The sequence below is a fragment of the Haemorhous mexicanus genome, chromosome 2, assembly GCF_027477595.1.
Source record: "Haemorhous mexicanus isolate bHaeMex1 chromosome 2, bHaeMex1.pri, whole genome shotgun sequence".
Lineage (NCBI taxonomy): Eukaryota > Metazoa > Chordata > Aves > Passeriformes > Fringillidae > Haemorhous > Haemorhous mexicanus.
Window position 1 is genome coordinate 106,622,810 of NC_082342.1, and position 27,825 is coordinate 106,650,634.

The 27,825-nt window shown below is 47.9% G+C and overlaps 1 protein-coding gene and 1 non-coding gene across 2 annotated transcripts; both read right to left on the minus strand.

Annotated features, from left to right (window-relative positions):
* Positions 1–3,100: 3,100 nt before the first annotated feature.
* On the minus strand, positions 3,101–17,082 carry RS1 (retinoschisin 1). Its single transcript, XM_059839845.1, has 6 exons — positions 16,793–17,082; positions 8,131–8,156; positions 7,710–7,815; positions 4,746–4,887; positions 4,416–4,611; positions 3,101–3,296 (listed from the first exon to the last, which is right to left on the minus strand). Exons 1-6 carry the CDS (start codon positions 16,842–16,844, stop codon positions 3,144–3,146), a joined length of 675 nt encoding a protein of 224 aa, XP_059695828.1. The 5' UTR covers positions 16,845–17,082; the 3' UTR covers positions 3,101–3,143.
* Positions 17,083–21,636: 4,554 nt separating this feature from the next.
* TRNAV-UAC (transfer RNA valine (anticodon UAC)) lies at positions 21,637–21,709 on the minus strand. Its single transcript has one exon. It is a non-coding gene; the product is annotated as a tRNA-Val (tRNA).
* Positions 21,710–27,825: the final 6,116 nt, after the last annotated feature.

Below are 27,825 nucleotides of genomic sequence, written 5' to 3' on the forward strand. Positions count from 1 at the left end.
TTCTCTTCCTCTGTTCTGCTCTGCTCTAGTGAGACTCCACCTGGAGTGCTGTGCCCAGGTCTGGGGTCCCCCGTGCAAGAGAGATGGGAACCTATTGGAGCATGTCCAGAGGAGGGTCACTAATATGTTCACAGGGCTGGCACACCTCTCCAGGACAACAGGCTAGAGATTTGGGCCTGGAAGAGAAGGCCCTGGTGAGACCTTATAGCACCTTCCAGTACCTACAGGAGGCTGCAATAGATCTGGAGAGGGACTTTCACAAGCACACATAGTTATAGGACAGGGGGGATTGGCTCTAAGCTAAAGGAGGGCAGGTTTAGATTAGATATTAGGAAGAACTTTACTGTGAGGCTGCGAGGCACTGGGACAAAGTGCCCAGAAGCTGTGGACTCCCCATCTCTGGAGGTGTTCAAGACCAGGTTGGATGGGGCTCTGAGCAACCTGGTCTAGAGGAAGATGCCCCTGCCCATGTCAGGGAGAGAGGAGCTAAATGATATTTAAGGTTCCTTCCAACCCAAACCATTCTGTGATTCTATGATTATGAGGAAAAGCTGTTGTATTTATGTAATTATACTTCAGCTGGTGCTGTCTCACTTTCATGATGGTCTCTGTCACACTGTTACTCCAACATGCTGAATTTATGCAGAAGTCAAATGCAATTCTAAAAGCATTTTAGGACCACTTAATTAATTAAGCCTCTCAGCACTCTTTATATAAGAGGCAGAGGTTAAGTGAATTTCTAGAGGTCAATTAGCAAGTGAGCTGCATAGCAAGGATCAGAACAGAAACTCCTGCTTTAGCAGGAGCCCTTTAGTTGCAAGTCCCTTCCCCATGCAAGCTGAAGAGGTGAAGTGCAGAGAAAGGACAGGGCAAGGCAAGAGGCAAATGAACTGTGAAATGCGCTGTGTTCCATCTTATATATTGTCATACATTTCAATCTAGAAAAAGGTCTAGTGATTTCTTTGAAGATGGGAGGATGGAAGAGTGATAGCACAGGTCCTTTCTACCTAGAAAATATTGTTTTCCTCCATGGTTTTATTATATCCTCTCTGAAGGATCAGTCATGTGAATATATATAATTTAGAGTGGTGCCTTGGTGTATAATGGTATATGGCCCATCCATTCAGGCTGTGCATTAAGCCTGCCAGCTCTTCCAAATCCCACAGGAGCTTCTGGCCTTTGCCATCAGGTGCATTTCCAAAATCAGACAAGTTAAGAACTCAGGACTGTGCATAGGAGCTTGTCAGAGGCCAGTCACAGATAAGACTTTAACTAACTACAGTCAAGCTTTGGGGTGATACAAATACTTGTGCCCAGTTCATCCTTCTGCCCCTCGCAGCCCCCCCCACACTACTCAGTCATGCAGGAAAACATCAGCACCAAGGCTCCTTCCCCCATTACCATCCATCAGGACATGGAGCTGCCTGTGCTGCTTTTAAGGCAGGGAGAGCTGTGTGTTAACGTGTTGGCAACTGCATCCAGGGCCTGGAAATGCTTCAGCTTTCAGCGTTGGTGTTAGCAAGACAAGAGCTGTGATGGCTGCTGGGGAGCCCTTGTCTCCCTGGTGCTGGATGTGCAGTGCCTCCAGGGAGGCTGCTACACCATGCTGCTCCCACAGCTTGGCTGCTGAGGAAGTGCCTCGAGCTCAGTGGATCCTCTCAGCAGAGCTTGCCTTGACTGTTCAGCATTAAGGGACCCACACAGTGATTTCTTACTGAGAAAATGTGTCCCTAGACCAATTTGTGGATAGGCAAAAATCCCATCCACGGATGAGGAGGAGGGAGGGAAGCAAAAGAGTACTGGTGTATAGCAATCATCTCAGCAGATGGGAATTGGTCTTTTTTACATCTCTATAGACTTCATACTCTTGGTTAGTGGAGCAGCTTTCAGACTTGCCAGAAGAGCTTATTTTCCTGAGAGCTATTATTTGTCTCTACATACAGTAAATAAAACAAGGCAGAAATATCTGCTCTCATAAATGAATGTGATGAATTGCACAGCTATCCAAAAGCTTTTCTCATGTTTTTGGTCATCTCATTTGTTTTTAGTCATATCTGTACTCCTGCCCTGCACACTGAGCATTCACCTCTCTGTCCATAGGGATAAGGAGAGGACAGGAGAGGCAGACAGGCTGCCTCAGTGCCCCTGTCTTCATGCCTCTCTTCTCTTCCCTGAGACAGCTCAGGTTCTGTTGCTGTGGGTCTTTGGGATGGATGCACAGATTGTTGGAAAATAGGGAAAAGGCCTCTGGTGCCTGCCAGGTTTGAGCTGCAGGTGTGTGGGAAGGGAAACCAAAGCTGTCACTCTAGAGCTCCCCACAACCCTCCCTCATGTGAGCTGTGGGGGCTGCAGGTCCCACCTAGGCTGTGTTGGGCTGAGGCAGGGACATGAACCTTGGTAAATGGGCTGTCACCTCAGGAAGACGGGTTCATCATCCACATGCCCCAAATTCCTTGGGTGCTAAACACCCACTGGAGATTGGGCCATGGAGATCAAACAGTTAAGATGAGTGAGTCCTTGTATCTGTGCCCAAATATCCACATGGAGCAAGGTGCTGGGGTCCCTAAGATGTGCCAGTGCAAAACCAGAGAGAATACCAAGAGGGTTTGTCCAGCTGGTCCTCAAGGCACCGATGTCTGTCCTAAAACCAGGCACAGCAGCTCAGGCCAGAGGGTTCCTGATACAGGCAAACATGAGGTGATTTGAGAGTGAGATATTCAGATGGGGGCCCTTGTACCAGGGATAGGCCAGATGAGGCCCCAGCCCCGTCTCAGGGATCAGGGTGAGATGTCTGTCCTGGCATACAACAAGACATCCCGAATGGAATCCAAGCCCTGCCTGTGGACCTCACCTGCATGTACTCCAGTGTTCACAGCCCACCGTGACGATCATTCCCCCAGCCCAACACCCAGGGCCAGAAGCACGGCTTCTCACAGGATCCACGCCGTGGCCCGAACCTTCCTCTTCCCCAGTGTGTCCCACAACCCCCATCAGCTGCACCACCAGGCACGGTGTGAAGTAACGTTTTATTCAAGACAGCCCTTCCCTGTGCAGGCTGGGTGTTTACAGCACAGGAGTGGCGGCGGGCTGGGCTGGGCAGGGGCAGGGGCAGGCAGACAGCCCCGAGCCCCCGGCCACGGCGCTCAGCCACACTTGCCCAGGCACTCGAGGAGCTCCATGCGGATGGCGATGCGCACGTGCCAGCCCAGCGGGATCAGGCGGATGTAGCGCGCCACGATGGGCGGCCGCAGCAGGTTCTGCACCGAGGACGAGCGGTCCGAGTTGCCATAGAAAACCTGTCAAGGGAGGGGTGGGTGGGTGAGTGGTTCGGGGGCTGGAAATCCTGTCCCATGACTTTGGGGTGCCTGTGCAGAGCAGAGGAGGAGGCTCCTTCCCCTCCACCCTCAAAACAAAAGACTTTAAAACCAGCCAGATATAGACAATTTTTGTCACACTGATTCGGTTTTCTTAGCAGGCCATTTTCTCCCTGCAGTCAGTCCTGCACTTTTTACAGTTAGGCAAGAAAATGTCACCCCATTCTTATCCCATTCTTTCTCATTTGCCTTCTTGTACCATGGCACTGCTTGTTTGGAGTGAGCATGATTGACTTTGGCTCTTTGAAGTTCATGAGCCTCCTACACAAGCCATTATAGATGAAAAAATATATGTGAGGGCCCTTTCCCCATTTCTTGGCCTGGATGTCACATCTGCTGCCATGACCTGTTTTTCTGGGAAAGCTCAGCATCTCCCCAGGGCTGCAGGAGCTTCAGCAAAGCCAGCAAATCCTCCTGTGCTAGGACAGGGCCATTCCCATAGATGGGCACTGAGGATACCTGGGAGGCAGCAGCTGTGGCATCCCCCCTGCTTCAGCCCAGCTGGACTGCACGGGCATCAAGAGGCAACTCTGTAATATCTCCCCAAAGCAAATTTGAGTTTCAAGTCAATCAGTAAGAAGTGCAGCATGAGAATGGTTTGGTGGGTTATGACTTAACTAGTTGCAGATTTTGTCTGAGGGGTTTTCCTGCACCATGATCATGCACTATCCCTGGACATGGCAATAACTGAAATCCCTGTGCAGTGCTGAAGCTGGGGCTGTGTGGCCACAACGGAGAAAGGGTTTTATCATGGACTTGCTGCCTCCTCTGCAATGCCAATTAACGCCTCTGAGCTTAATCTGGACTCCAGTAGGATAATTAGAAAACACAAATAATGTATTTGGTCCCACTGGTCAGCATGACACACTCTCACCTCCGGGGGAATGGCCCCTCTCTGTGCTGCTCCCCGATGCAGAGTGAGCACAGAGACCCACCCTGCTGCTCCCACAGGATCCCCCTTTTGATGCACCTTCCTCTGAGACCTGTTGTCACCGAGCACGCCACCCTTCCACCAGTGGCCAAAGAGCAAAGGTCACTGACCCGGTTGTTCCCGGTCTGGTCCTTGTAGTACACCCAGTTGAGGTTTTCGTCGGTGCGGTACTGCACGCTGTACTTGGTCATCCACTCGTCAGCGTCACAGCGCCCTTGGGTGAGGATCCCCGAAATCACCTTCACCTCCTTCAGGTCGATCTGCAGCCACTGTGCAGTGTCCTGGTACTTGGAGAGCCACGCACACCTGGGGGGACACCACCAGCCCCGCTCTGTCCTCCACCGTGCCCTCCCAGGCAGAGCCTCCTGCCCCCCCACAGGGCCAGGGCTCCCCAGCCCCCACAGCCCCAGGACCCCTCAGGGGGGCATTTCTGAACTCACCCGAAGCCCTGGCCGTTGAGGCGGGCCTTGTTGGCTGTCCAGGAGGAGTACCAGCCCGTGTACTGCTCAGGGTTGGAGCAGCTGATCTGGTCTGGGGTGACGGCACCAGACTCAAAGCCCAGGGGCTTGTGGTAGGGACACTCTGCAGAACAAGGGAAAAACACTGAAGGGACAGAAGTGGCTCTGTTTTCTTGGTGTGTTTGCACACATATTGTGAACACCTCCTGGGGCTTCATTGCTCTCTCTTCTCCCTCATTAGAATGCTGGGAATGCTCTTATCCTAGACCACAACCTGCCCTGGAGCCACAGAGTCTTCATTTCTAACCTTCACTCATGTTAATTTCTAGCTCTTCTTTCTCTCCCAGACTTACTAGATTTGTTCTGACTGCAACATTTTCGAGGAAAGGTTTTATTCAGATGTTGCAGTCTGAATCTCCCTCTTGTAAGCATGTGGAAGAAGAGCCTGACTGGTTGCATCAACCTGGATCCAGCCTCCAGGCTGTCAGCTTTCTGCCTTGAGTAATGCTAGGCACTTCTTTTCTTGCTGGGCTTTACCTCCTTCTGCCCCTCCAATGACTGTCTGATTTATGGCTCTACTTGCACTGCAAAATTGCTCAGCCAGCTCTGTCATCCCTCCACAAGCACGCTCAGATCTGCATTTCTTTGCATCTGGAGGTGGCCTTGCCTTGTGGAAAACTTGCAGGTCCTCTGGTGCCAGAGAGATGTCATGCTCAGCCCTGCTAAGGGATCATCCCTGGCTCAGGGATTTCCATCTCAATGTTTGACTGCAGATCTTTAGGGTAACAATCCTGCCCCCACAACTGTCTTCTGCAATAGTGAGAAATTCAACTTGACTACCACTGGCTGCAAAACTATTGGAGAAATAAATACTCACTCCTCAGTAAAACTTTCTGTGGTGGGTTATCACACAGTGCTCTGGAAGGCAAGATTTTAGTGAGGTTGAGCACCTGCACGCTACCTGTACCTAGCTGCAGAGTTTTTGTTATGATCATATTTTTCTGTGATCAGGTTATCATTGTGTATCAAGATACACAAAATGAAGGCACTCAAGTGTCACATAGGGACTGCCTAGGCAAACATCTATATCATGGGCAGCATTTTCTGATTTTTCAGCTTGTGGAGCCACTGGAGTCCCCTGAAGTGATTCTGCCCCTTTCTCCAGTTTAGCATAGTCTGTTTCACGGGTCTCAGCAAAAAGGAGCAAGCAAAGCTCTGTGCAGTTCACTTGTGGGTTAGAGGTTTCCTTGCCTTATCAGTGCCTGAACAACCACCGTGGTGCCTCATGCCAAAACCAATCAACGTGTGGGGAGCATCAGTGGGTGCCCAGAGCCCAGCATGACTGTGGCCTCCCCAGTGCAACTCCCCAGCACTGCAGCCATACGGTCGATGTCTCATTAGCAAGCTCTACCAGGTCAATATTGCATGCATCAATAGCTCATTAACATATCTTGCTCAGTTGGAACCTCATTAACATGTTTTTCCCCATGAAAACATATAGCCACTGTCCCACATTCCTCCAGGCATGGAAACACCATGCTTTTCCACCATGCTAAAAGCCTTGCTCCCCTTGTGCAAGAGGGTGGCCCATGTGTTTACTATTTGTCAGGCTTATCTCGAACACCACCCAACTTTACTTTTAGCAACACTAATCCACGACCACACAACTGTAATGCAATTAGCTGGTCACCTTCCGGTGAGTCTGTTTGTGCCATGCACAGGGACCTGCCAAAACAGATGCCTGGTGCCTGCCCAGCCAAAGCAGCTGAACCATTGAACACCGTCACTGCCAAGCCAGAGAAAAGTCATGCAGCGTTTGCAGGGCTGGCTGCTCCCTTTGGCCATGCCAGAGATAGCTCTGCAAACTGTCCCTGGGCAGCAGGGAATGCCAGGCCACACCATGCTGGCTGGGCTGGGCTGGGCAAGGGGAATCCCCCTCTCTGGGGACAGTGACAGCTGGAAGTTACAGTGGAAATGTTCCTCATTCAGGAAAACAAGGGAAATGCCTTCATTACTCAGCTACATAATGCTACTGTGAGAAACACCCCCTCATACCTGGCCTGGCCAGGAAACCCAGATCAGCTCCTTGCCCACATGTTCCTTGGCCATGAACAGATCAACCAAACCTGCCACCTTCCCTTCCCTTCCCTTCCCTTCCCTTCCCTTCCCTTCCCTTCCCTTCCCTTCCCTTCCCTTCCCTTCCCTTCCCTTCCCTTCCCTTCCCTTCCCTTCCCTTCCCTTCCCTTCCCTTCCCTTCCCTTCCCTTCCCTTCCCTTCCCTTCCCTTCCCTTCCCTTCCCTTCCCTTCCCTTCCCTTCCCTTCCCTTCCCTTCCCTTCCCTTCCCTTCCCTTCCCTTCCCTTCCCTTCCCTTCCCTTCCCTTCCCTTCCCTTCCCTTCCCTTCCCTTCCCTTCCCTTCCCTTCCCTTCCCTTCCCTTCCCTTCCCTTCCCTTCCCTTCCCTTCCCTTCCCTTCCCTTCCCTTCCCTTCCCTTCCCTTCCCTTCCCATTTAAAAATATGCTGCAAAGAAGGAATAAACTGTTTTTCTTGATCCCTGGAGAGTCTAGAAGATTCCACAGGCTAAACTGCAGCAAGGGAGAATGAGCCTACATGGTACAAAAGGTTTCCTACAGCAAATCCTACACATGGCAGTGGCTGCCCCAGCCAGCTTCTGGAAGCACCAGCACCGAGGGCACCAGAGGGAGAAAGACAAATGCCCACAGTCACTGGTCAGCACGGGCCAGCCTCGGTGACCTCCCAAAGCCCAGGCATGGGGGCTGCCTCTGCCTGATGGTGCAGGGTTGTCCCTCACCTCACAGTGGTTCAGCTCCCCCAGCCCCACTGGCAGCTGGATTTGGAGCGTGCCAGCTCTGCAGTGCCAGGTGCAAAGGGGGAGCTGCTGAAGGCACCAGACAAACACAGCTGCAGGCTGCAGGGTCCCTCTGTTACCTGGCATGCACTCCAAGCCGTTAGTCCCGCTGGACCACACCGAGTTGGGGCCTCCTTGGCAATCGCATTTGCAAGCCTTGCTGTGCCACAGCTCCAGTCTCTCATCCTAAAGGAAAGGTGGAAAATGAGTAATAAATCTACATAGTCATCAACAATAGTGTCACAAGGGCAAATCTGAAGTCTCAACCTTAGACAAATGCTTGTGCCTGTCTGGACTGCAGCACCTTTTCTGAGACCCTTTCCTGTTGCCAGCTCAACGTGAAGCAAGAACAATTTGGATCCCCTTGGCTTCAGAGGTCAGAGCATGTGCCTGAGCTCGAAGGCCCAGGTGCCAACCCTCCCTCTGCCCCAAGGCATCAGGGCTGGGCAGTGTCAGAGCCCCAGCATTTACCTGGCAGCTGAACTACCCAGAGAGACTTACCTCTCCTGGGGAGAGGGCCATCACTGCTGGGGAGTGGGCATGGAGAGAGAGAGAGAGATCAGAAACAGAGATGCTGTAAGCAATCAGGAAATACAATCAACATTTACTCCTGAGATAGAGACAAATAAATAGAGGAAGGATTGATGAATCTACCACATTTCCCCAAGCTGGTTGTCCAGGAGCAGGCAGGAGAACTTGGGCAGGAGCAGGGCACTGCATGTGCTCATGTCTGTGCTACTCCTCCATAGGGTTTTCCTTCGGATGCCTTTGGCATCTCCTCTTCCTGATCAGTTACACCTGAATTACCCTGAGGCAAGCACATGCTGGACCCCTCAGTCTCTGCTTTACAGCTAATTTTGCTCATATCCATTTTTCTGTCTTTCTACTCCATACTTTTCCTGTCACATTTTCCCCTTTAAATGTTTAAGCTGATGGGCTTCAAGGGTCAAATCCTAGCCTGGTGCCACTGCAGATCCCACACGACTTTGGAGGAGATAGGGTATCTCACAAGGTGCTGGTCTGAGATCACTCCCTCTGGATGTGATGGAGAAAAAAGAAATGTAAATAGGCCTTCCTAATCTGTCTTACAGACAAGACTACCTTTTTTCCTTTCTTAGGGAAAACCAGTAATTGTGGCTGTGGAGGAAGAGACTGCTATTTTTGCAACATCTGACCTGTTTTATATCCTGCCACTTACTGAGCAATGGCTTTTTTATGAGGCTTTTTCCTTTACTGAAAAGGCTCTTCTTGCTTCACAGTGAAGTCCAAAGCAGAGTATATTAATAGCTTTTAGATTGGTAGAATATTTCCCAATCAGCTATGAAAATAAAATAATTTTTAAAAAAATTCCATGACTGCTGATAACTCAGCAACACAAATCAAATGTCAAACATTGGGTTTTCAGAGATGTAGACAACCTACAAGCCAGTAAGGAAAAAGTGATTGAGCAGGTAAAAGCTTGCATAGAGGAGCCATGAGAAACCTGCCATCTCCAGAGGTACTGTGAATACGAAAAGACGATTTTTTTCACCAAATGAATTAGACTCTGAATTATTCACTGAAATCTAGTTATGATTTATTCATTCATACACTGTCACTTTGCTGAACCTAGAAAGTTGCAGCTAATGCTGGGAATTTACATCCTACATTACTACGGCAAGATTAATCTCAAAAGACTCACAAACACAGAGCAATTATAATCAGCTGAAATATAAACTATATACAAAGCTTGGTTTATTACTGAAATGCAACTGCTCCTTGGGTGTGAAAAGGAGTCTAAATGTATCAAGAGTCTAAAAGAAAGACCTTCAAAAGCAAAATGATAAATTTTTAAAAATTCCTTTCTCTAACAGGGATGGTCTCCTGTGCTTCAGTGTCCCAGAGTGGCATTTCTGGCATCAGGAACTTACCACATTAACCCATGGCACTGGCCCTGGCAGAAGAAGTAAATGCCAGTCTACAATAAAAAAGCTGTGGCTTCTAGTCAGGCCCAGAGGAGGCAGGGATCACCTAGAGCCCAGCATGCTCAGGAGGAAACCATGCTTGTACATCTCCAGAGATCTTGGGAAGAGTAGGCTGGGGGCTCCACAAAGCCCCGCACTACACCTGTCCCAGCACAAATGTTACCAAGCCAAGCCCTGGGACTCTGCTGAGCAATCAGAAAACCAAGGCAGAGGGGCAAACCCAGAGCCACCCCTGTGCTGTGCCACATGGGGAAAAGAGGTTTGACTTAAACCTGTGTGAAGGTGATTTAAGGTAATGCTGTCAATACAAGAGAAACCAGGATTTTATTACTTACCAAAACTGGACTGTATTTGCCAATAAAAGTAATGCAGTGCCTGCCTCTCCTGCCTGCCCTGTGCAGGAGAGCCATTGGTACCTGGGGCATGAGATCCAGGCTGACAGGTGTCTCTCCTGCCCCCCTGGCTCACAGAGCAGTGTCCTTTCCAAGAAGGACAGGTGCCCTGCTCCAGCTGCAAGGGCTTCCTTACCCTGCCATCTGGGAAGGCTGCCCAGCCACCACAGCCTGCTGTGTGTTCCCACTGCCCAGCAACCCCTGGCTCACAGGGCTACAGGCTCGGCTCCTTCCATCTGCTTAACCACTCTATTTTCATCTTTAGAAGACTGATTTTTGGGGAGAAAACTTTTGTGAGTTTTTTGTTTTTCTTATGGTGGTTTAATGTACTTTAGCCTGGAAAATGGGTTGGAAAAGGCTTTTTCTGGATCACAGAGTCCAGCCATTAACCTAAGGAAGTTATGTTCCATGACTGTGATGTGGTGAGGCCTGTTCTTAAGCACTGCATGCCTCAGGGGGGGGGAAGGGGATGTGAGTTACCAGGATGGTGTAGGATATTGCTTTGTGACCATGCTGAGCCCTTCAATAGGCCTCCTGGGTCCCTCCCTTTGAGACCCGAGATCAAAATTGGATAAGCCATTGACACATGCAGCTGGAAACTCAACAGCTGTGAGTGAAACAACAGGAAAAAAGGAATAGATATCAGGTGAGTGGGTGTGTGGTAGCATCAATTCAAGCACCCAGAATAAATCCTCCTCCCCAGGTGACCCAGCATTTTGTAGGTGGCTGCACTCAGCCAGTGGTGCCTGCTCCTGAGCTACAAGAGTGGCTTTGAGGGCTTTTAGCCTCATCTGCTAGGGGACACCACCGCAAATCAAGCAAGGGTGTGAATTTCAAGCACAAAAACCCTTTTTTCCAATGCAATGAAAAACTTTTTCCAATGTTTTATTGGGTTGATCCCACAACACACAGCAGTGCAAAGGCAGTGCCAAGGCACAGGTGCTGGCATGTTGCCTCTCTGGCTGTCCCAGCCTCCTGCACTCCTCACTGCATAACTTGCTGATTTAAACCCCTCAAACAGGAGTTCAGCTTCCCCTTTTTCAGCTAGGAGAGGTGAACTGCTAAGGGCTCACTCCCAAAGGGGCTCAGCCATCCAACCACAGTACAGGAGAGCAGCAGGCTTGGCATGGGGTAAGCATAGCAGTGGATGGCCAAATGCCCTGCCTGGGCAGTGCAGCCTGATAACCCCTGGCCTTGGGAGAGGAGGGCAAATGAAAGATGCCCTTGCCTGCAGTTGGCCACAAAACACAGTAATTGATATATTGGTGTGTTTACAGCTGTGACAGGCCCTGTCCTACAAAGGAAATGAAGAGGAAAGCTGGCTGCCAATAGTCTAAAAATGTGATGGGCAGTGTGCTTTTATAGCAAGCATGTTTGCCTTCAAGGAAGGTTACAAAGATATTTGGTAATTGTAGGTCAGACAGAACCAATTGCTGCAATTCAAGGGAGAGTCATAAGGCCTGCACAGCCGCCAGGGGCTGTTGTTTTAAAAGCACAGGACTGACAAAAACCCCAAAACATTAAAAAGGAAAGAACTCTATTTACTGCCCTCCAGGACCTTCAGCAAACCATCAGTTTGGCAAAATAAATTATCTGTGTTTGTGGGAGGCAGAGAGATAAGGCATGTGTCTTTCCTGTCCCTTCATTCCACCCTGCAGTACGGAGTGTCCAGAGCACCGCCTTGCACAAATGCTGTCCCATAGGACAGGATTTAGGGACCAGGGCTTGGGAGAAGATCCAGGGCATGATTTTGTGCCAGGGAACCTGTGCCGGTAAGGCTGGGCTGGAGCCCAGGTCCTGAGATGTCTCCACTTGGCACCTGCTGCTGAGCAGGATGAAGGGGAATGATACTCCAGGAACTGGTCCAGGTTTGGGGCAGAGAGAAAAGAACTGGCAGAGGTGCCTGGATGGAGTTTCCTGAGGTGGAAGTTGGATTAATCAAGCAGCAGCCACAGCTTAGGGCTACTTGGGAAAAGGGGCAATTGATAGCAAGGAAACCCAGCTGCTGGCATTGTAATGACAGGAACAGGTAACTGTTTCTCAGAAAAATTATAATCATTAGGAATGTGGTTAAACAAGAGAAAGAAAGGAGGAAGGTAAGTGTGGGCAGAAGTAATGCTGCCAAAGGCTGTGTTCAATACAGTAACTCCGAGGAATCACAGTCACTATCCTGACCATAAAGTCACAGCAGCAAGTCATCTTTTAGTGTAGGAATTAATGACAGGTATACAAGCATGACAAAGCACATTATAAATATGAAAAGAAAGAAATAAAAAGTAACACAGAATAAAAGTCAGTCACTCAATTTACTGGAATAAGATCACATAAACTTGATCATTGCAGGAAAAGTATGTGGAAGATGCTAAATCTCTTTATTTATTTACTTTATTATATAGGTGTCCTAGAAGCTTCAGCTGGAAAATAGTGGATTTTTTGGTCTCATCTATGTAAGCAACATCTGAGTTTAACGGTGCTCAGAGAGGTAAAATTACTTTCTCTCCTCCCAGTGGGGAGCACTGCCCCCATGATGCAGCAGTGCTTTCTGGGCACAATGGCTCCTCACAATGGCACAGACAGTCACCTGCTTCCCTTCTGCACCTCTGGGTTATGGGGTAGAGGAAAGGAAATACCTTAAACCCCCTAGAAAAATAAGGCTGGAGCATGAGAATAGCCCCAAAAAGTCACAAAAATGAAAGGCATGGCTGGAATGGGTGGCACTGGTTTTGTCATGCTTTCTGAAAGGCCCTCTTTTCCCTGGGCACCGCATTAGACAGCACCAGGAAGCAGAGTTAGGTAAGAGCCTGTAAGCAATACAGAAACACTGGAAAAAGCATTGCAGCGCCTCTGTGCCCATTGGGTGCTCGTTTGTACCTTGCTATATTATTAACTGAGGCTATTTTTACATCCCAGCCCTGAAAATCGTGCCAGGCAGCTGAGGTGACTCACATCAGGTTGCACCAGCCTCCGTAAGAAGGAACATTTGGGGAAGCTGCCACATTTGTGGCGTTCTCCCCATCACTCCTTGCCCCTGTGCCAGAGGCAGTGGTGGCCCTGCTGCAGCTGTGGCCGGTCCCCAGGTCCCCTCGGCAAGCAGAGCCCCCTTGCCCACACGCTTTGTGATTGCTTTTGTTGATTTTCCCCGGGGCTTTTTCCATAGCCACGCTAGGCAGGCTCCACGGGACCCGGTGTTGTGCAAACAGCGCCTTTATCTCTAACAAACTTTAAATGGCCCGCGGGAGCCGTGCCAGCAGGCAGGGACCGCCGGGACACCTGCACGTCTGTGTCCACCCAAAGACACCGGCAGCCAGGCTGGCATTGCCAGGGTGGCGTGCCCACCCAGGAACTCCAATGCCTAGAGCCGCGCTGGGCCGAATGCTCAGCCCGTTCCTCCTGCTGGTGACACTGTGGCCCCAGCAGGGCCAGCAGGGCTCCAACACCCGGCACACACCGAGCCCTGATCCCTGCTGGGCTCCAGCACCCGGCACACACCGAGCCCTGATCCCTGCTGGGCTCCAGCACCCGGCACACACCGAGCCCTGATCCCTGCTGGGCTCCAGCACCCGGCACAGACCGTGCCCTGATCCCTGCTGGGCTCCAGCACCCGGCACACACCGAGCCCTGATCCCTGCTGGGCTCCAGCACCCGGCACACACCGAGCCCTGATCTCTGCTGGGCTCCAGCACCCGGCACACACAGAGCCCTGATCTCTGCTGGGCTCCAGCACCCGGCACAGACCGTGCCCTGATCCCTGCTGGGCTCCACCACCCGGCACACACCGAGCCCTGATCCCTGCTGGGCTCCAGCACCCGGCACAGACCGTGCCCTGATCCCTGCTGGGCTCCAGCACCCGGCACACACCGAGCCCTGATCTCTGCTGGGCTCCAGCACCCGGCACACACCGAGCCCTGATCCCTGCTGGGCTCCAGCACCCGGCACACACCAAGCCCTGATCCCTGCTGGGCTCCAGCACCCGGCACACACCGAGCCCTGATCCCTGCTGGGCTCCAGCACCCGGCACACACCGAGCCCTGATCCCTGCTGGGCTCCAGCACCCGGCACACACCGAGCCCTGATCCCTGCTGGGCTCCAGCACCCCGCACACACCGAGCCCTGATCCCTGCTGGGCTCCAGCACCCGGCACACACCGAGCCCTGATCCCTGCTGGGCTCCAGCACCCCGCACACACCGAGCCCTGATCCCTGCTGGGCGCACACTGGCCTGCGAGCCCTGATCGCTGCTGATCGTCGGCAGGCTCGGCCAGAGCCACAAACCCAGGGCAAAAGGACATGAGCCTGCAAAGGGGAGGTCTCATTCTTTGTGTTAAGCTTCTCTCTCAGGCTTTAAATCGGCTATTCTTTTCCTCCTTCGTTTTGTGGGGATTCTTCATTCTTGTATTATTTTAATTTCCATTTCATTTTCTTTATGTGAATGATTTTCATTAGGTTTTCCTTTTCATTTATTTTTATTGTGGTTCATTTAATATTTACTGGTATTTATTTGAAGGCAATAAAAACCATATTTAAGTAATCACAATTACACCTATTTAATTCATATCAATTTCCCTTTTCCCGTAGTTTCCACTAAATTTTTTTATGTTGTGACAATATGTAAAAAAAGCTAAATTAGTTTTTTTTAAAAAATCTACTTTCTTCCCTTTTTTCTTAAGAGATGTATAATTAATTATCTTTTTTCCCCAAAGTGTTCCCTAGAAACGTTCAGCATTTTCTGCCCTTATTGACATGTTTGCTCCTTCCTGCTTGGAACGACGCAGAACATAGTAATTTCATTAGATGCATTGATTACACCAAAGGGCAGCTCTACTAAAAATGTTATTTACTGTGACCCAAAAAGCATGTTTGAGCCTTAATTTTTTTTTTTTGGGGGGGGGGGGGGTGTTCTTGGTTTTTGTTGGCTTCTTTTTTTTTTTTTTTTCCAAAGCTACAAAAACTAGTGGTGAAAAAAAAGAAATCCCCTCCCTTGAATTGCCGAGGTGTGCTTGTTCTGCTGCGCGGAGAGCGCGGGTGGATGGAGCAGCGCGGTGCGGGCGCGTCGCTCGGAGCTGCCGGGCGGGCTCGGGCTCGGGCTCCCCTCGCTGCACGGAGGGGCCCGGCTGCTGCCGCAGGAGCCTCCTGCTGCTGGTACCACCATCTGCTGCTGCTGCCGCCGCTGCTCCGCTGTGTCCCCAGCGAACACGAGCCCAGCCGAGCCGCGGGTGCTCCTCTAAGCCACTTGCTCTGCCAGGGAAAATCAGCTAAGCAGCTTATCATGGCATCAGTGCACGTAGCTCCAAGCGCTGACCTAGCGGCACCTCCGTGCTGGGAGAGGCAGAATGTGAGGGGCACCTGGGCTGCCCTTTTTAGCCACGAGAGGACACTTAGACCACGAAGAAGGGAAAACCAGTAAATTAAGAAATACAATAAATTAAGAAAATAAGTTAAATACCAAAGGAGTGATGCCTGGAAAGTGATCTTGCACCTTATTTTTCACTGCAGGCTCTCCAAAAATATTCTGATGTGTGGGTGTCTATTAAAAGCAAGCTGTGTCTGGAATTCAGAGCAAGGTATATGAACTTATTCCAAGGACTAATTGCAGTTATGCCACCCATAGGGAAAAAAATGCTGGAGTCTGTAAAAAACATTCTTCCTAGAAGTTCAGGCACCAGTAACCTTCCCAAGTGAAACAAAGGAGAGTGATGAGATAAGGTACGAGGAGAACGTACAAATATTTGCTGGGAGATTAAAAGACCTATTAATCAGGCAGAGCTGGGTACAGCCAAACATAAGAAGATGAAATGAAAGCATGGCTAGTTGAAGAGCATTTATTTTCCTACCCATGAAATTCGGTAGAGCAAAATATTCAACAGAAACACAGAAAGAGAGAAAAAACCAGACATATCAAAACACTAGGAATTCAACACCCACATGAGAAAAGCTGGGCTGTCTGATTAATCTGTTCCTCACCCTGACAAATCGTACTTGATTCACACATTCATGTCGGTAGACACTGCCCACCACTTTGCAAGAGCAGCCCTCAGCCTCATTTAAGAAAAAAGTAGCTTTGCCATTGGCTTTGATGAAGCCAGAAATTTAAATATGAACCAGGAAATTAGCTCCTTGTTCTCCACAGCTGGGTGAATTAAAATGGAAGGAGGTGTCACCCTAAATTTTCTGTCTCCTTCTAGCTCCCCTTACCTACTTTTGTTGCTACTTTTCTGAAAAATGTATATGAGAATGCCTCAAAATTGATAAATACCTTTCCCATTTTCTAGACTTATGAATTGCTTTTTGTTCTAAAAGTATCTTTGGATGTCTTTTCCAGGCCAAAATACCTTGAAAGGCCTTAAAAATATTGGCAATCTTCATCAGCAATGTCTTGCTCCTAGAGAAAATGATCAGTTTTTGATTAATCAAGAGTTTTGATTAATGAAGGACCAGTCTTTCATGTTATACTGTACCTCATTTTTCAAATCAGCGTTATTATTTACACACTGGCTCAGCTGCACTACAATTTTCTTTGCAAATTCATATTTTGACAAATTATATGGCAAATTTTTTACACTGCAATTATTTTTTTGAAACAGAGTTTTACTACTGAATATTCATAGAGCTGTAAGAATGCTGCTCACTCATGTACATAAATTACACATCTCCTCCACATTTTGCCTTTCCCCAAATTATTATGTTTCCATGAGAATGCAGAGAAGGGCTTGCTCTGTACCCCACAGCCCCTGGCAGAAGAAAGCGTGGCTGAAACAGGAAACACAAAGAGGGATATCTGAAAGCGCCTCTCAGGAGTCAAAGTGCCTACCTTTGTACCAGAAAAGAAGGGACAGCAGGACGCTCCCCATCTTGAACTGCATCTTTTCCTTCCTCTGTTGTGAATAGCTCCTTAGTGCACTGCTTGGCTTGATGGGAAGGCATGAGATTAACTTAAGCGTTGCCTAAGCACCTTACTCTCCTCCATTCCCATGATTTCATCAAGCACCATCGAGCCAACCACACGATTGTTACTGTCAAACTCCATCCTAGAGGCTGTGCCATCTGTAATGGTTTTTAAAAGGCAACAAGTACTGAGGTACTGACACTCTGAGTGTGAATCTGATTGTACATGCAGACATATGTCCAAATAAACCAGGATATACCTATGTATAAATCACATATACACCCTATAGAAATGCAGATGCCTAATGCTCATAGAAGATGTATAGTATATATTGTCTATAGAAGATGTATAGTATATATTGTCTATTGTATATAGCATGTATTCATTACCTTCCACCCCAGTTACTTGCCTCTACACTAGCAATGTCTTTCCTAGCAATAGCTGTGTGTAGAAATCTGCCCTGGCCTTACTGCTCTTCCTAATTGCACAGGGCTGAAAACTGCAATTAGTAGATCAAACAAAAATAGTGGTTTTTGATTGTTTACTTGCTAGGCTGCAAAAATCTCTAACCAAAAATGTAAACCTCTCTTCGCTAACATTTCTACTTACAGTATTCTCTCAACCAGCCTACACCAAAGATTGATTTTAGAATGACTGATTCAAGACAAAAACAGACTGCTAGTGATTCCAGTGAATCTTGCACCTGTTCCTCCAATCTCTGTTGATTATATGAAACTAGCAGTGAATTTTTAATGGAGGTTTTTGAAAGCAGTTGCTTCAGAAGCAGCTTGCTTTGTTGCAAGAGATCTCAGATTATATGCACTGGGAATAGATTAAGGCACTGCTTAGATCACATAGGCTGCAATTGAGTTAAGCCAGTTGTGTCTCTGCTCTTCTGGTTTATATTCATTTAAAAATGCTGTGCAAACAAGGATGCTGGCTTTTCAAAAACAGTCTCCTGGGCAGGATTCACTTCACTTGCCTTTGGATACCCTGGAATTCAAAACTGGAATTTGGACTGCCCTGTAAATCTGTTGTCAGGTACAGCATCCCACTGCAGTCTCACCTCCAGCATCAGCACACCCCAGACTCACCAGGGTATGTGACATGGATGGGGGGAGTCTCCTGCCAAGGATCTCACTGCTTTGCTCAGCCTCAAGGAGTTTAATTTCCTCAGCCCAACACTTTTCCCACTTTACCCTTCCTCCATGGAGAGGAGGGCTGCCACAGGCAGACCCCCTGTGGCACAAACATGTACCACATGCATAGACTGGCCACTGCTTCATGGACCCAGGCCAGCTCACCTCAAACACTGGGGGAGAATCAAAGCACGGCAAGGCAAGCAGGAGGGGCAGCTCATCCCAGGCACCAGGAAGGAGAGATAATTTTTCTAAGGGCACAGGGCTGCTCCTGATTTTTTGCCAGAAGCCCCATGCACATATGCTGTTCCTGTCCTGGGGCAGTGAGACCCACCAGAAGGTCCAGCCAGGAATTAAAGAAGTATAAGACCCACTGAGGGCACAAGGGCAGGCTCTGGGCATCTGATGCTGACACAACAATGTTGTGCAGCATCTCACTTCAGGCTCTACACAGTAGCCTCTTTATATTGTTCAGTCTAAAATGGGCTGCCACAGAGACACAGATTTTCAGAGCTGCTGAAGACACTCAGATATCTATTCCCTCTCTGCACTGATGAGCAGTTGGTGTCTAAATCTCGTGGGTTTGAAAATCCCAGCTTAAAAATCCCTAAATACCTTCATCCACATATCTCTTGGAAAACCAGATCTGAGCTTCAGCCTCTCACCTTATGGTCTCCTAAGGACAGGTCACACAGAAGGAGAGCTACTCACACAAAGAGAAATCACCTACCATGTTTTAAAGAAAAGCAAAGCCAAATTCTCTCCCATTATCACATGCAGTTTTAAATCAGCTTGGTTTACGGTCAACCCCACCCTTCAAATACATTTTGATTTTGTGTAAGAAATACACAGTAGCTCAGGGAGCGTGTTCAGAAACAGCACAGCTCTTATCAAAGAACATTCTGTCCAAAGGGATACTCTTAAGACTAGTTGCTGCCCAGTTGTAAAGCTCCCTCCACACAGAAGGAAAGGCAGCCGTTTTTTTAACAAAGGGTCTATAGCATTCAAAAAACCAAACTGTTTCACATGAAGATTAGAAGAGCATTTAAATTAAAGTATCTATATAAATAGTATGCAGTTCAGACAGTCGGTGTCTAATGGTGTTGATAGTCCTTCATTTTAATAACTATAAACAGAAAAACCATGCTGCCACTGCAGACAGCATTGCTAAATGAATCATGTAGCTAACTCCTAGCAAGCACAGAAATATTTTCAGGTACAGAAGGCAGAAAAAGCTTAATGGCCAGTACATAACACAGCACCAGAAATGGCTACATTTGCCCTGTATAAAAAAGAAAAATACAATTTCAAAAAGGATAAAGATTAGTCTGGCATTGATTGCAGAACAAAACTCAGACTAGTACAAATGGCCCAAATTAAGACAGTATGGTAACATTCCCACTGTTATGTAAAATAGGAACTGTCTGGGCAGGTTCACTCTTTTGTCCATACATCTTCTCCAGCTCTAGCCCATGTCCCATTGGCCCTGAGACATTTTGCTATGTTTGCATAGCCCTCAGAATTCTTGGTGTGTTTTCCTCTGCCAGATTTTGGGAAAAAAACCACAGAGATCACCCTGCACCATGGTGATGCTTTTAGTCTGACTGGCAGCATGTGTGTGTGACCTCAGAGGGGAATCAGGAGGCAAAAGTACTTGTGTGTGAGACAGAAGTGGAACCCCATGTAGCCGTGTCACGTTTCTCCCCAAGGCAGAGTGCCAGACGGCTCAGTCAGAGCAGCACACACAGATCCATGCGTCTGGAAGCTGAGTGCACACGATGAGCAGTGTCTCAGCAAAAAATGTGTGACTGGCCCACTTTTGTTTTAGCACAGTAAGGGAATGTACAAAGCACACATTTATACATGTGCATGTGAGCCATGGACCTCTCTTGGAAACAGGACACTGATGTGCAGAGAGGGCAAGACTCAAGCTTTTAGAGCCTGAGTCAGGAGCTGAATCCCCTTCACATGGATGGAGCTGCAGTGGTCTACACCCACTTAAAACATGGCTCTCAGAATAAAACATTCCTTTTACAAGTCTGAAACATAAGCTTAAGTCATCTTCTGAAAAGGAGACTTTTTCCTAAATGTAAGAAAACACGAGGCAGATAATTACCCAGTGCTGACCACCAGGCCAGGCCCATTCCCTGTAACTCATGCACTTGGGGGTGCTGTGGCTGTCAACAGCAGGATAGGCACCATGGAATCACCATCCCTATTAGATGGGATGTACCTACACCAAAGGCTTGCCTATCCTATATCAGGAGAAGTCTAGCTATGTCTGCCTTAGCTTTGAACCTGCATCCTGGAAGCAGCCAGTGTGTGGAAGACAGTTTACCCCAGACGGGGGACCACATTGCTTTGGCTTCACCTCCTGTGGGCTGTGCACACACTGCTAAGCAAATAGGCAGAGGAAAGCCAGACCTGAATACTTCTGCACTTTCAGGTTGCAGGATGCACAGGCCCTTAGTTTCAGTACGGCATTGATGTTACAACTTCAGCCTGCTAGGTCTCACTATGGGATGTACAGCTGCTTTCCACCCAAAAAAGCTTTTGCATCCTGGCCCTTGGATGCAATCCTTGCATTGGTCTTCAATCTCTAACTGCAGCTTGCCCATACCCCAGAGTGTTTGTTTAGTGAGAACAAGCACTGACAAAGGTTAATAGTTTTCTCCATACGATGATGATTAAGGTAAGTTTCTTAATAAGTCACTGATTAAAGTAAGTTAAGCCAATTTTTTTCTCTTTTATCTTTAAGATAGGTAAATCACACCCTCCCACTCTGATCCTTCAAAGATACTCAAGAGCTGATTTCAGGTCAGTAGAGCCCAGGGACTCTACTCTTCCTCCTGCAGAGATGTCTTAGCCCCAGAACTTGATAGGGCTCCCACGCACAGACAGATGCTCTGCCAGCACCCATGCCCAGAGGTTACCCTTTTCTAAAGCCTTGCACGTGCAAGATGAGACAACATGTTATAATTTAAAAATTAAACTCCTCCGAGGCAAGCTGAGATGGCTCTTTCTTTCCCCGTTAATAAAAATGATATGCACAGTACAGGGGAAAACAAGGATGGAGCTAACTGCGCTTGCTAGATGTGTGCTGTGAAAACCGCCTGCCTTTCCCCAGCGCTCAAGCACGTCTCCAAACTCAGAGACGACAGGACCCAGGATCCAGTGTGTCCCGGTGAGACGCCTGGGGGACGCATGGGGCTGCAGACTTCGCCACTGCCTTTGTCCCTCGCCGCTTGGGAGCAGGCACAGGTTGCTGCTTCCCCCCCACTGCCTCTGCTCTCTGTGCTCTCCTCGGGTGCCCCTCGGAGGGACCATGGTCCGCTGTGGCGATTCCCCTCCCGCGCCGGCAGGGAAAGGCTCCTCGGGCGGGCAGGCGGGCGGCCGCTGCCAAGGCTGCAGCCTGCGGAAGGGATCCCGTGAGACAGGGCTTCCCTTGAGGGCCTTTCTGCTCCCCTGAAACTGCTCCGCCTCTGCCGCACGCAGGGCCCGCGCCTTCTTTAACTGCTTATGAGGTTCCCCATCTTGTGGAGGAAACAGCAAAACCGAAACTCACCGCGTTAAAAGAAATGATGAAAAACTCAGCGTGAGGCAAGAAAAAAAAAATTCATCATTTGGCGCTGGTTCCACTGGGGCTCGAACCCAGGACCTTCTGCGTGTAAAGCAGACGTGATAACCACTACACTATGGAACCGCCACGTACTACTGCTCTCACAGTACTGCCCCTATCGACAATATTCTAGCGACGCCTCCTTCTCTGGCTGATGACGGAAGTCTAGTATTTCCTTTTTAACTGCTGGTTGATCAAAAACAAATGTAGTAGTTAAAAATTACCCTAATGCGTTTTCTGCCCTTCTGAGGGGGCTACAGAGGGGCAGTGACGGGAGTAAATCAGCTCCCGGTAAGCCTCCTGTGCCGCTGCGTGCTGGGGACAGCGGCGGGCCCCGCTCTGCCCGGCCGCACACGGCGCTCAAGAGCAGGGAACGACCCCGGGGCGTGCGGGCCACGCTGCAGGGAGCGCTCCCTTCCCCGGCATGTATTCGGCACACGCATACCGAAAATGTTCGCTAAATCTTTGCCTTCAGCCGGTGTGCTCCCAACGCCATTGCTAACCCCGCTTCGGGAAGGGCTGGCAGCCTTCCTGCGCATCCCGCTGCTCCTGGCATGTGCCCAGCTGCTCTGTTCGCTCCGAGTAGGGCTGGATGGTAACGTCAGGCTGGCCCAGGTGTGGGAAGGGTAGCCTGAGGTCAGGGAGTGCTGCAGCAACACCGCGGCTGCTCCGGGGGAGCCCGGCTGCGGGGATTTCCTCTAAGCCGGCTTTGGGAAGCGCCTCGCTGCTTATTGCGGGCCGCTCCAGCTCTCTTCTCAGCGGGGGAAGGACGTGTAGCGGATTTCTCAGCACATGAGGCTGTTTGAAACACAAAAGGCAGTGAGAGGCAGGAGCGACGGCTCTTTCCAAACCCCCGGAGAGGACGAAGAGTTTTCCCCCCGGGTGTGGCCGCCCGGGGGCGGCTCCCGCCGCGGCCCGCGCCGCCGGCAGGGGGCGCCCCGCGCTCGCCCACCGCCCCAGGCCTCGCCCGGGCCCGGGGCCTGTGCGGGAAACGCCGCCGTGAGTGGGTGTTTGGGTATCCATCCATCCGTCCATCCGTCCATCCATCCATCCGTGGACCTTCTTGTCACCCCTTACACCGCACAGTAATTGCCGTCTTCCATCTGTTGTGTTTTACCCTCTGTTTTGCACTATTTGCAGTACCTCAGTCCTCACCACACTGCGCCTCGCCTCCCATCTCATAGGGAGTGGCTTGTAGGAGCACAAATTAAGGCGCCTGTACTATGTTTACAGGTCAAAAGTTCCATATAGAAATCATTATCTGGAATATAAAAGGTAAGTTTGGGAGTTTTCGGAAGTGTGCTGCTTGTAAGCAAAACAGGTCTTGTTTGTGGCTAAATAGCATAGTTGACATGACTTTTGAAATTAAGAAAATTTTGCTGAAGCCGCAGATTTATTTACTCTAACAAAGTAGAAAATGTTTCGTTAAAAGCAGTTTAATAAGCATTAGATGAAAATAGAGATGAAGACAATTATTTCCACAGAGTTGATGACCCCTTACCCAGTATGTGGTTTCATTTATTAGTCGGTAGATTCCATTCTTTAAAAAACAAAAATATTTTTAAAATCCTTTTACATACTGATCATTAGTGTGGGAGTCAAATCTGTGTGCTCTCCTGACCTGGAGAACCTGATTTGACCTAGAGAGCCTGATTTAAAGGCTTTGCCCCTTTGGCAAAGAGACAGCCTGATAGGCCTGAGGGCATCAGGATGTAGGGTTTGCACTGTGTATGGAGCTTCTGGTTCACCAGACCAACAAAATGCACGTCAAGCTTTTGTTAGGCAATTCTTATGCCCATTTTTTTTTTTCCTCATGCTGCTTTACTAAGATCTGTCAAACCCTGAGTGCTGTAGATAGACAGCTATCATTTCTATAAGCTCAAAGTGGAGGTTGAAGCTAACATCAGGGAGGTAGAGTTGTGCAAATTAGGTCATTAGTCATTGCTTCTCAGAATAATCTGCATTCATCTGATAATTTGGGAAACTTTCTTAAAAAAAAAAAAAAGCTTGCATTTTTTGCAGAGGGTATCCTGATGGTTTCATAGTGTTCTGGTCTAGTTTCTCGGTCTTCAGGAGCTTTGAGGCCCTACCACTGCCTTTCTTTCCCATTTCTGATTTGGTGTGCTTTTTGCCAAGGATGCTAGTTTTGATGTCTTTTATTCACCTTCTCACCCAGAACTGTCAGTGAGGGAACATTTCTTTTTGTGTTCACAGAAATTAACCTACTTTTTCTAATGTGTGAGCACAGATTTCTGTCATCTCACTGAGTCAGAGTTTAAATTTGTTCTGGACATTAATTTCTCCTTTATTTTTTATTAGGTTTTTTTCCTTTCTGTCTCCAGGCATCCAAGTTTCTCAGTCAGGGACTTTTCCCCTGGCTAGTACTTTAAAATACTTTGCTGGGTCACATAAAAATACTTCTTTAAACTTGGTAGGGCAAGAAGAGGGAAACCATGGTCAGAGCTTAAAATGAGCACGTTCCCTTCAACTGTGATTATCTTCATCCTTTTTGAGAAATATCGGTTACATCACTTTGTAGTGGGTGCTTCTGAGAAATAAGCCTGAAGCAGAATTTGAATTATGTATGTGGAATGGCTGCATGAAGACTTGCTCAGGAGGTTAATGTTTCTAAAGTATAAACAGAATAGGTGCAATTACATCAAGAAGGGCTGCTTTTAGAGGGATGCCCTGATTTCTACACTAGCACCATGACTGGGTTTTTTCTTGTCATGCTAGACTGCTCAATCAAACATTGTCAGAATTTTTGGCCTACTTTCTGTTGCAGCTGTTGATGCTAAAAGTCTGTTCAGCATATTAAGTGTGTGTGTGATACACAACTGCTGAGCAAAAAAGCAGTAGTATGTGTGACCTTGTTGATGGGACTGGTACGTTCTCTTTGCCCTTTGTAGAAAGGAAAATGGTGTTGTCTCCTTGGACTTGAACTGGTAAGGTTAATTTGGAAAGGAAATTTGTGTTTCCTCAAGTTGCATGTTATTGTGATCCCCACAAGTAACTGGAGAGGTGGCTCAGTCCAGCAACACTGACTCTTTATCAGGTTGCTTGGTCATGTCAGATCACTGAGACAGAGGACAAAGAAGAGAAACAAAAGAAAACATGTCCTAAAGAACCTAACTGCTAAGGTTATCCCTCTCCCACTGATCTTGGATGAAATGTTTCTGATGGATTTATTGGCAATTGGAGCAAACCTCTCATTATGCAGAGAACTTGATAAATGCCAATAGAGATGAACTTATCAGGTACAGTAAATGTTTATAAATAATGTGTATTCCAAGAGTACAGTGGAAAGAGGTTGTGATGTATTTTTGCTTGCATGCATTTTGGCAGAGCAGCGTGATCATACATAAAAGATTAGCTGCTGTAACTCAGATCAGGGAAAGTGCATCCTGCCAGAAAAAACAAACATCAAAACTGTTCTGGGTCATGCAGAATTATTGCACTTGGTATGCTTTCCATTTACTGTCTCGTCTCACAGGAGAGGAACAGCTTTGAAAGTGGAAGCTTGTGTCTGGGACTCCAGAACCTCAGAGGACTAGCTTAGTCAATCAGATGCCTTCTGCTTTGCTGGTTTGGCATTTTAAATATCTTTTGCACCTTCATAAAAGTCTGTTTCAAAAGGGGATTTGATCACTGTCCTTCAGAGTGGTGGTTGATGCCTTTAGAATTGTCACAACACTGATGACAAAAAATTCTGAAAATAGCATGTTATGGTATTATGCTAGACCTTTGGGGAAGGGCAGAAGGTTGAAGATATTGCTTTGCTTCTATTCTCAGAAAACTTTTGTTTCTATCCAGTCCCGGTGGGGCTCCATCACCTGAAGAGGCTTCAGAGCAAGGGCACAGTGGTCTTCATCCCATGCACATGGAGCTTTCTCCCACCACAGCATGCTTTATAACCTGTGGTCCTCTTTGGACCCACAGGCCCCACCCTGACCCCACAGAAATGGCTGCTGGGCTCTGTTCCATCACTGCACAGCAGCAAGCAACCCCTCCCTGGCTTTTGGAGTGGGGCAGTGGTGTCCTCATGAACATAAATGCTGATGAGGACTGAGCCCAAGACTAGGGGTGATATTACACTATCATGCTTCTGCAGACATCTCCTAGTTTCGAGTGGTTTGGTGGGGTATGTGTTCAAAATCGCAGTGTCCCCATGCTATCCGTGTACTGCCAGTGGAGCAGATTCCTCAGGGGCTGTTGTGTGAGCAGTGGGCAGTAACAAATCACCATGATGGCTCTGCCCCTCCCTAGGAATCCTGTGCAGTTACTGGGAGTCAGGGGTCAGCGTGGCCAGGAGCTGGGTCAGAGATGTGGAACGTGCTGCCAGGGGTCAGGGTTGGATTTCAAATCGTGGCTTTCTGACCGGAGCAAGGCTGCGGTGTTCTAGGCTCTCCAATCCCTTCCCAGCCGTCACACAAGATGAGCCAAAACATGAACTGAGTCCACAGAATTCCAGTCATTTTTTTATCGTCAGAACATGTGCATGTATGAAGAAATGAACTGAAGGCATTAGCACAATGGTTCCCTGTGGTATTCACATATTCTTTGAACAGTGAGAGACAGAGTTCCCAACACGAGATCTGAGTGCTTCATACTTGTGCATTATCTGGGTATGACGAGTGGTTTGGAGAGCACTTACATATATCACTTGCATGCAGGTGCAATGCCTTGTGGTAGATTCAGTATTGCTTTCCTTAAGGGCTTTCATAAACATGCCAGTCACATCAGATAACCAAATAACCTGGATAGCCTTATGTTTTTTTCCAGTGTGCTAGATCTGCTAAAATGCAGATCATTGCCTCAACACAGCAGAAAGGCCGAAAGAGATCATGTGACTTTAGATACGAGGCAGATAACTTCAGCCCATCCCTTTCTCTGCCTGAGATTCAGGAGGCATAGTGACAAAACAGCTTTTCAACACGGAAACAGCACAGCTGGAGGGCTGCAGCCATGAGCTTTCACATCAGGTTGGACTATGAAAACAGCATTTTCCCCTGACTGTTTCTGAAGAGCAGCATTCAAGAAATTTCCTCTCAGGAAGCTGTGTAAATAGGTGGAGAGCAAGTGCATTGCAGCTCCTGAGCTCCAGAGCCCCAGAGAGAGTTGGATCACCTGTTCTGCAGAGCTGCGCCCCTCAGGGGTTGCTTTCTTTTACAAAAAGAATCTTCTAAAGGTACTCTTGTGCAAAAAATCTCGGTATTGCTGAAGCAGAAAGGAAAAAAGGTAATATCTTTGGGTGGGGTGTATATGCATATATATTCAGCTCACTTTTAAAGAGCAAATTGACAAAATGAGAGATGTATGTGGCATTATTTATGATTTTACCATAAGAAAAATCACTGTACTTCAAATTATAGTTTGACCTGGACTGAATCAGTTATCTAGAACTTCTGAGTAAAGATGAAATCAAATAGCTTTGAGACTACTGTATTTCATGTAATTTTTGTTTTAGGAAAAATAATTTTTATTCTATTTTGAACCTTGTTCTGATGCTTAACTTAAATTTTATGAAAACCATGCTGAGGCATGAATTTAATTTTTAAACTGGCTCAAATTTCAACATGTTTATTCTGAAGATTTGCTTTTTCAGGATGTCATTAAGACCCTGCTCATCAAGTGCAGGACAGTATGTGATCCAACTCATTAACTGCAGAACAGTATGTGATCCAGCTTTTTGCTTAAAGGGTGTTAACTTTTATGCTCCAGTTGGGTTCAGTTTACTAGAACCAAATTTGCTTCAGAATTTTCCGTTTTCCCCTTGTTGTCTAAAGGAATCTCCCCCTAGAGGTGTTTAAGATTTCTGGAAAGTGATATGATGGGTTTGCTTATTCTTCAAGGTGAAGAAGAATGTATACCCCATTTGTCCACTTGTATTTGCTATTCCTCCTCTTTTTAAAACAAAATCTGTGTGAAGTCTTGCTGTACAAAAAAATGAGGCTGCTTGCTTTGTTTATTTTATGCCCCCCCAAAAAACCAAAACAAAAAACAAAAGTAAACATATCCTTTATTGATTATAAGTAACATGAACTAGTATTCTCCCACCATTTTTTTTACAATTCTCTTTGGGTTTGCATGCAGTTCCTGAGCTCAGAGATTACTTGAAATATCTACATGTTCACACCTTTGCTACTCTTGCTTTTATTTCTTTTTGCAGTGCATTTTTTAGCTCAGGAATATCAGTCCTC

Bases quoted from the DNA above. Each gene is read 5' to 3' on its own strand.
- RS1 (XM_059839845.1), bottom strand. From the start codon at position 16,844: ATGCAGTTCAAGATGGGGAGCGTCCTGCTGTCCCTTCTTTTCTGGTAC. The intron at 7,816-8,130 runs GTAAGTCTCTCT...CCTTTCCTTTAG, and splicing joins TGGCCCTCTCCCCAGGAGAG to GATGAGAGACTGGAGCTGTG. The intron at 4,888-7,709 runs GTAACAGAGGGA...CTTGTTCTGCAG, and splicing joins CGGCTTGGAGTGCATGCCAG to AGTGTCCCTACCACAAGCCC.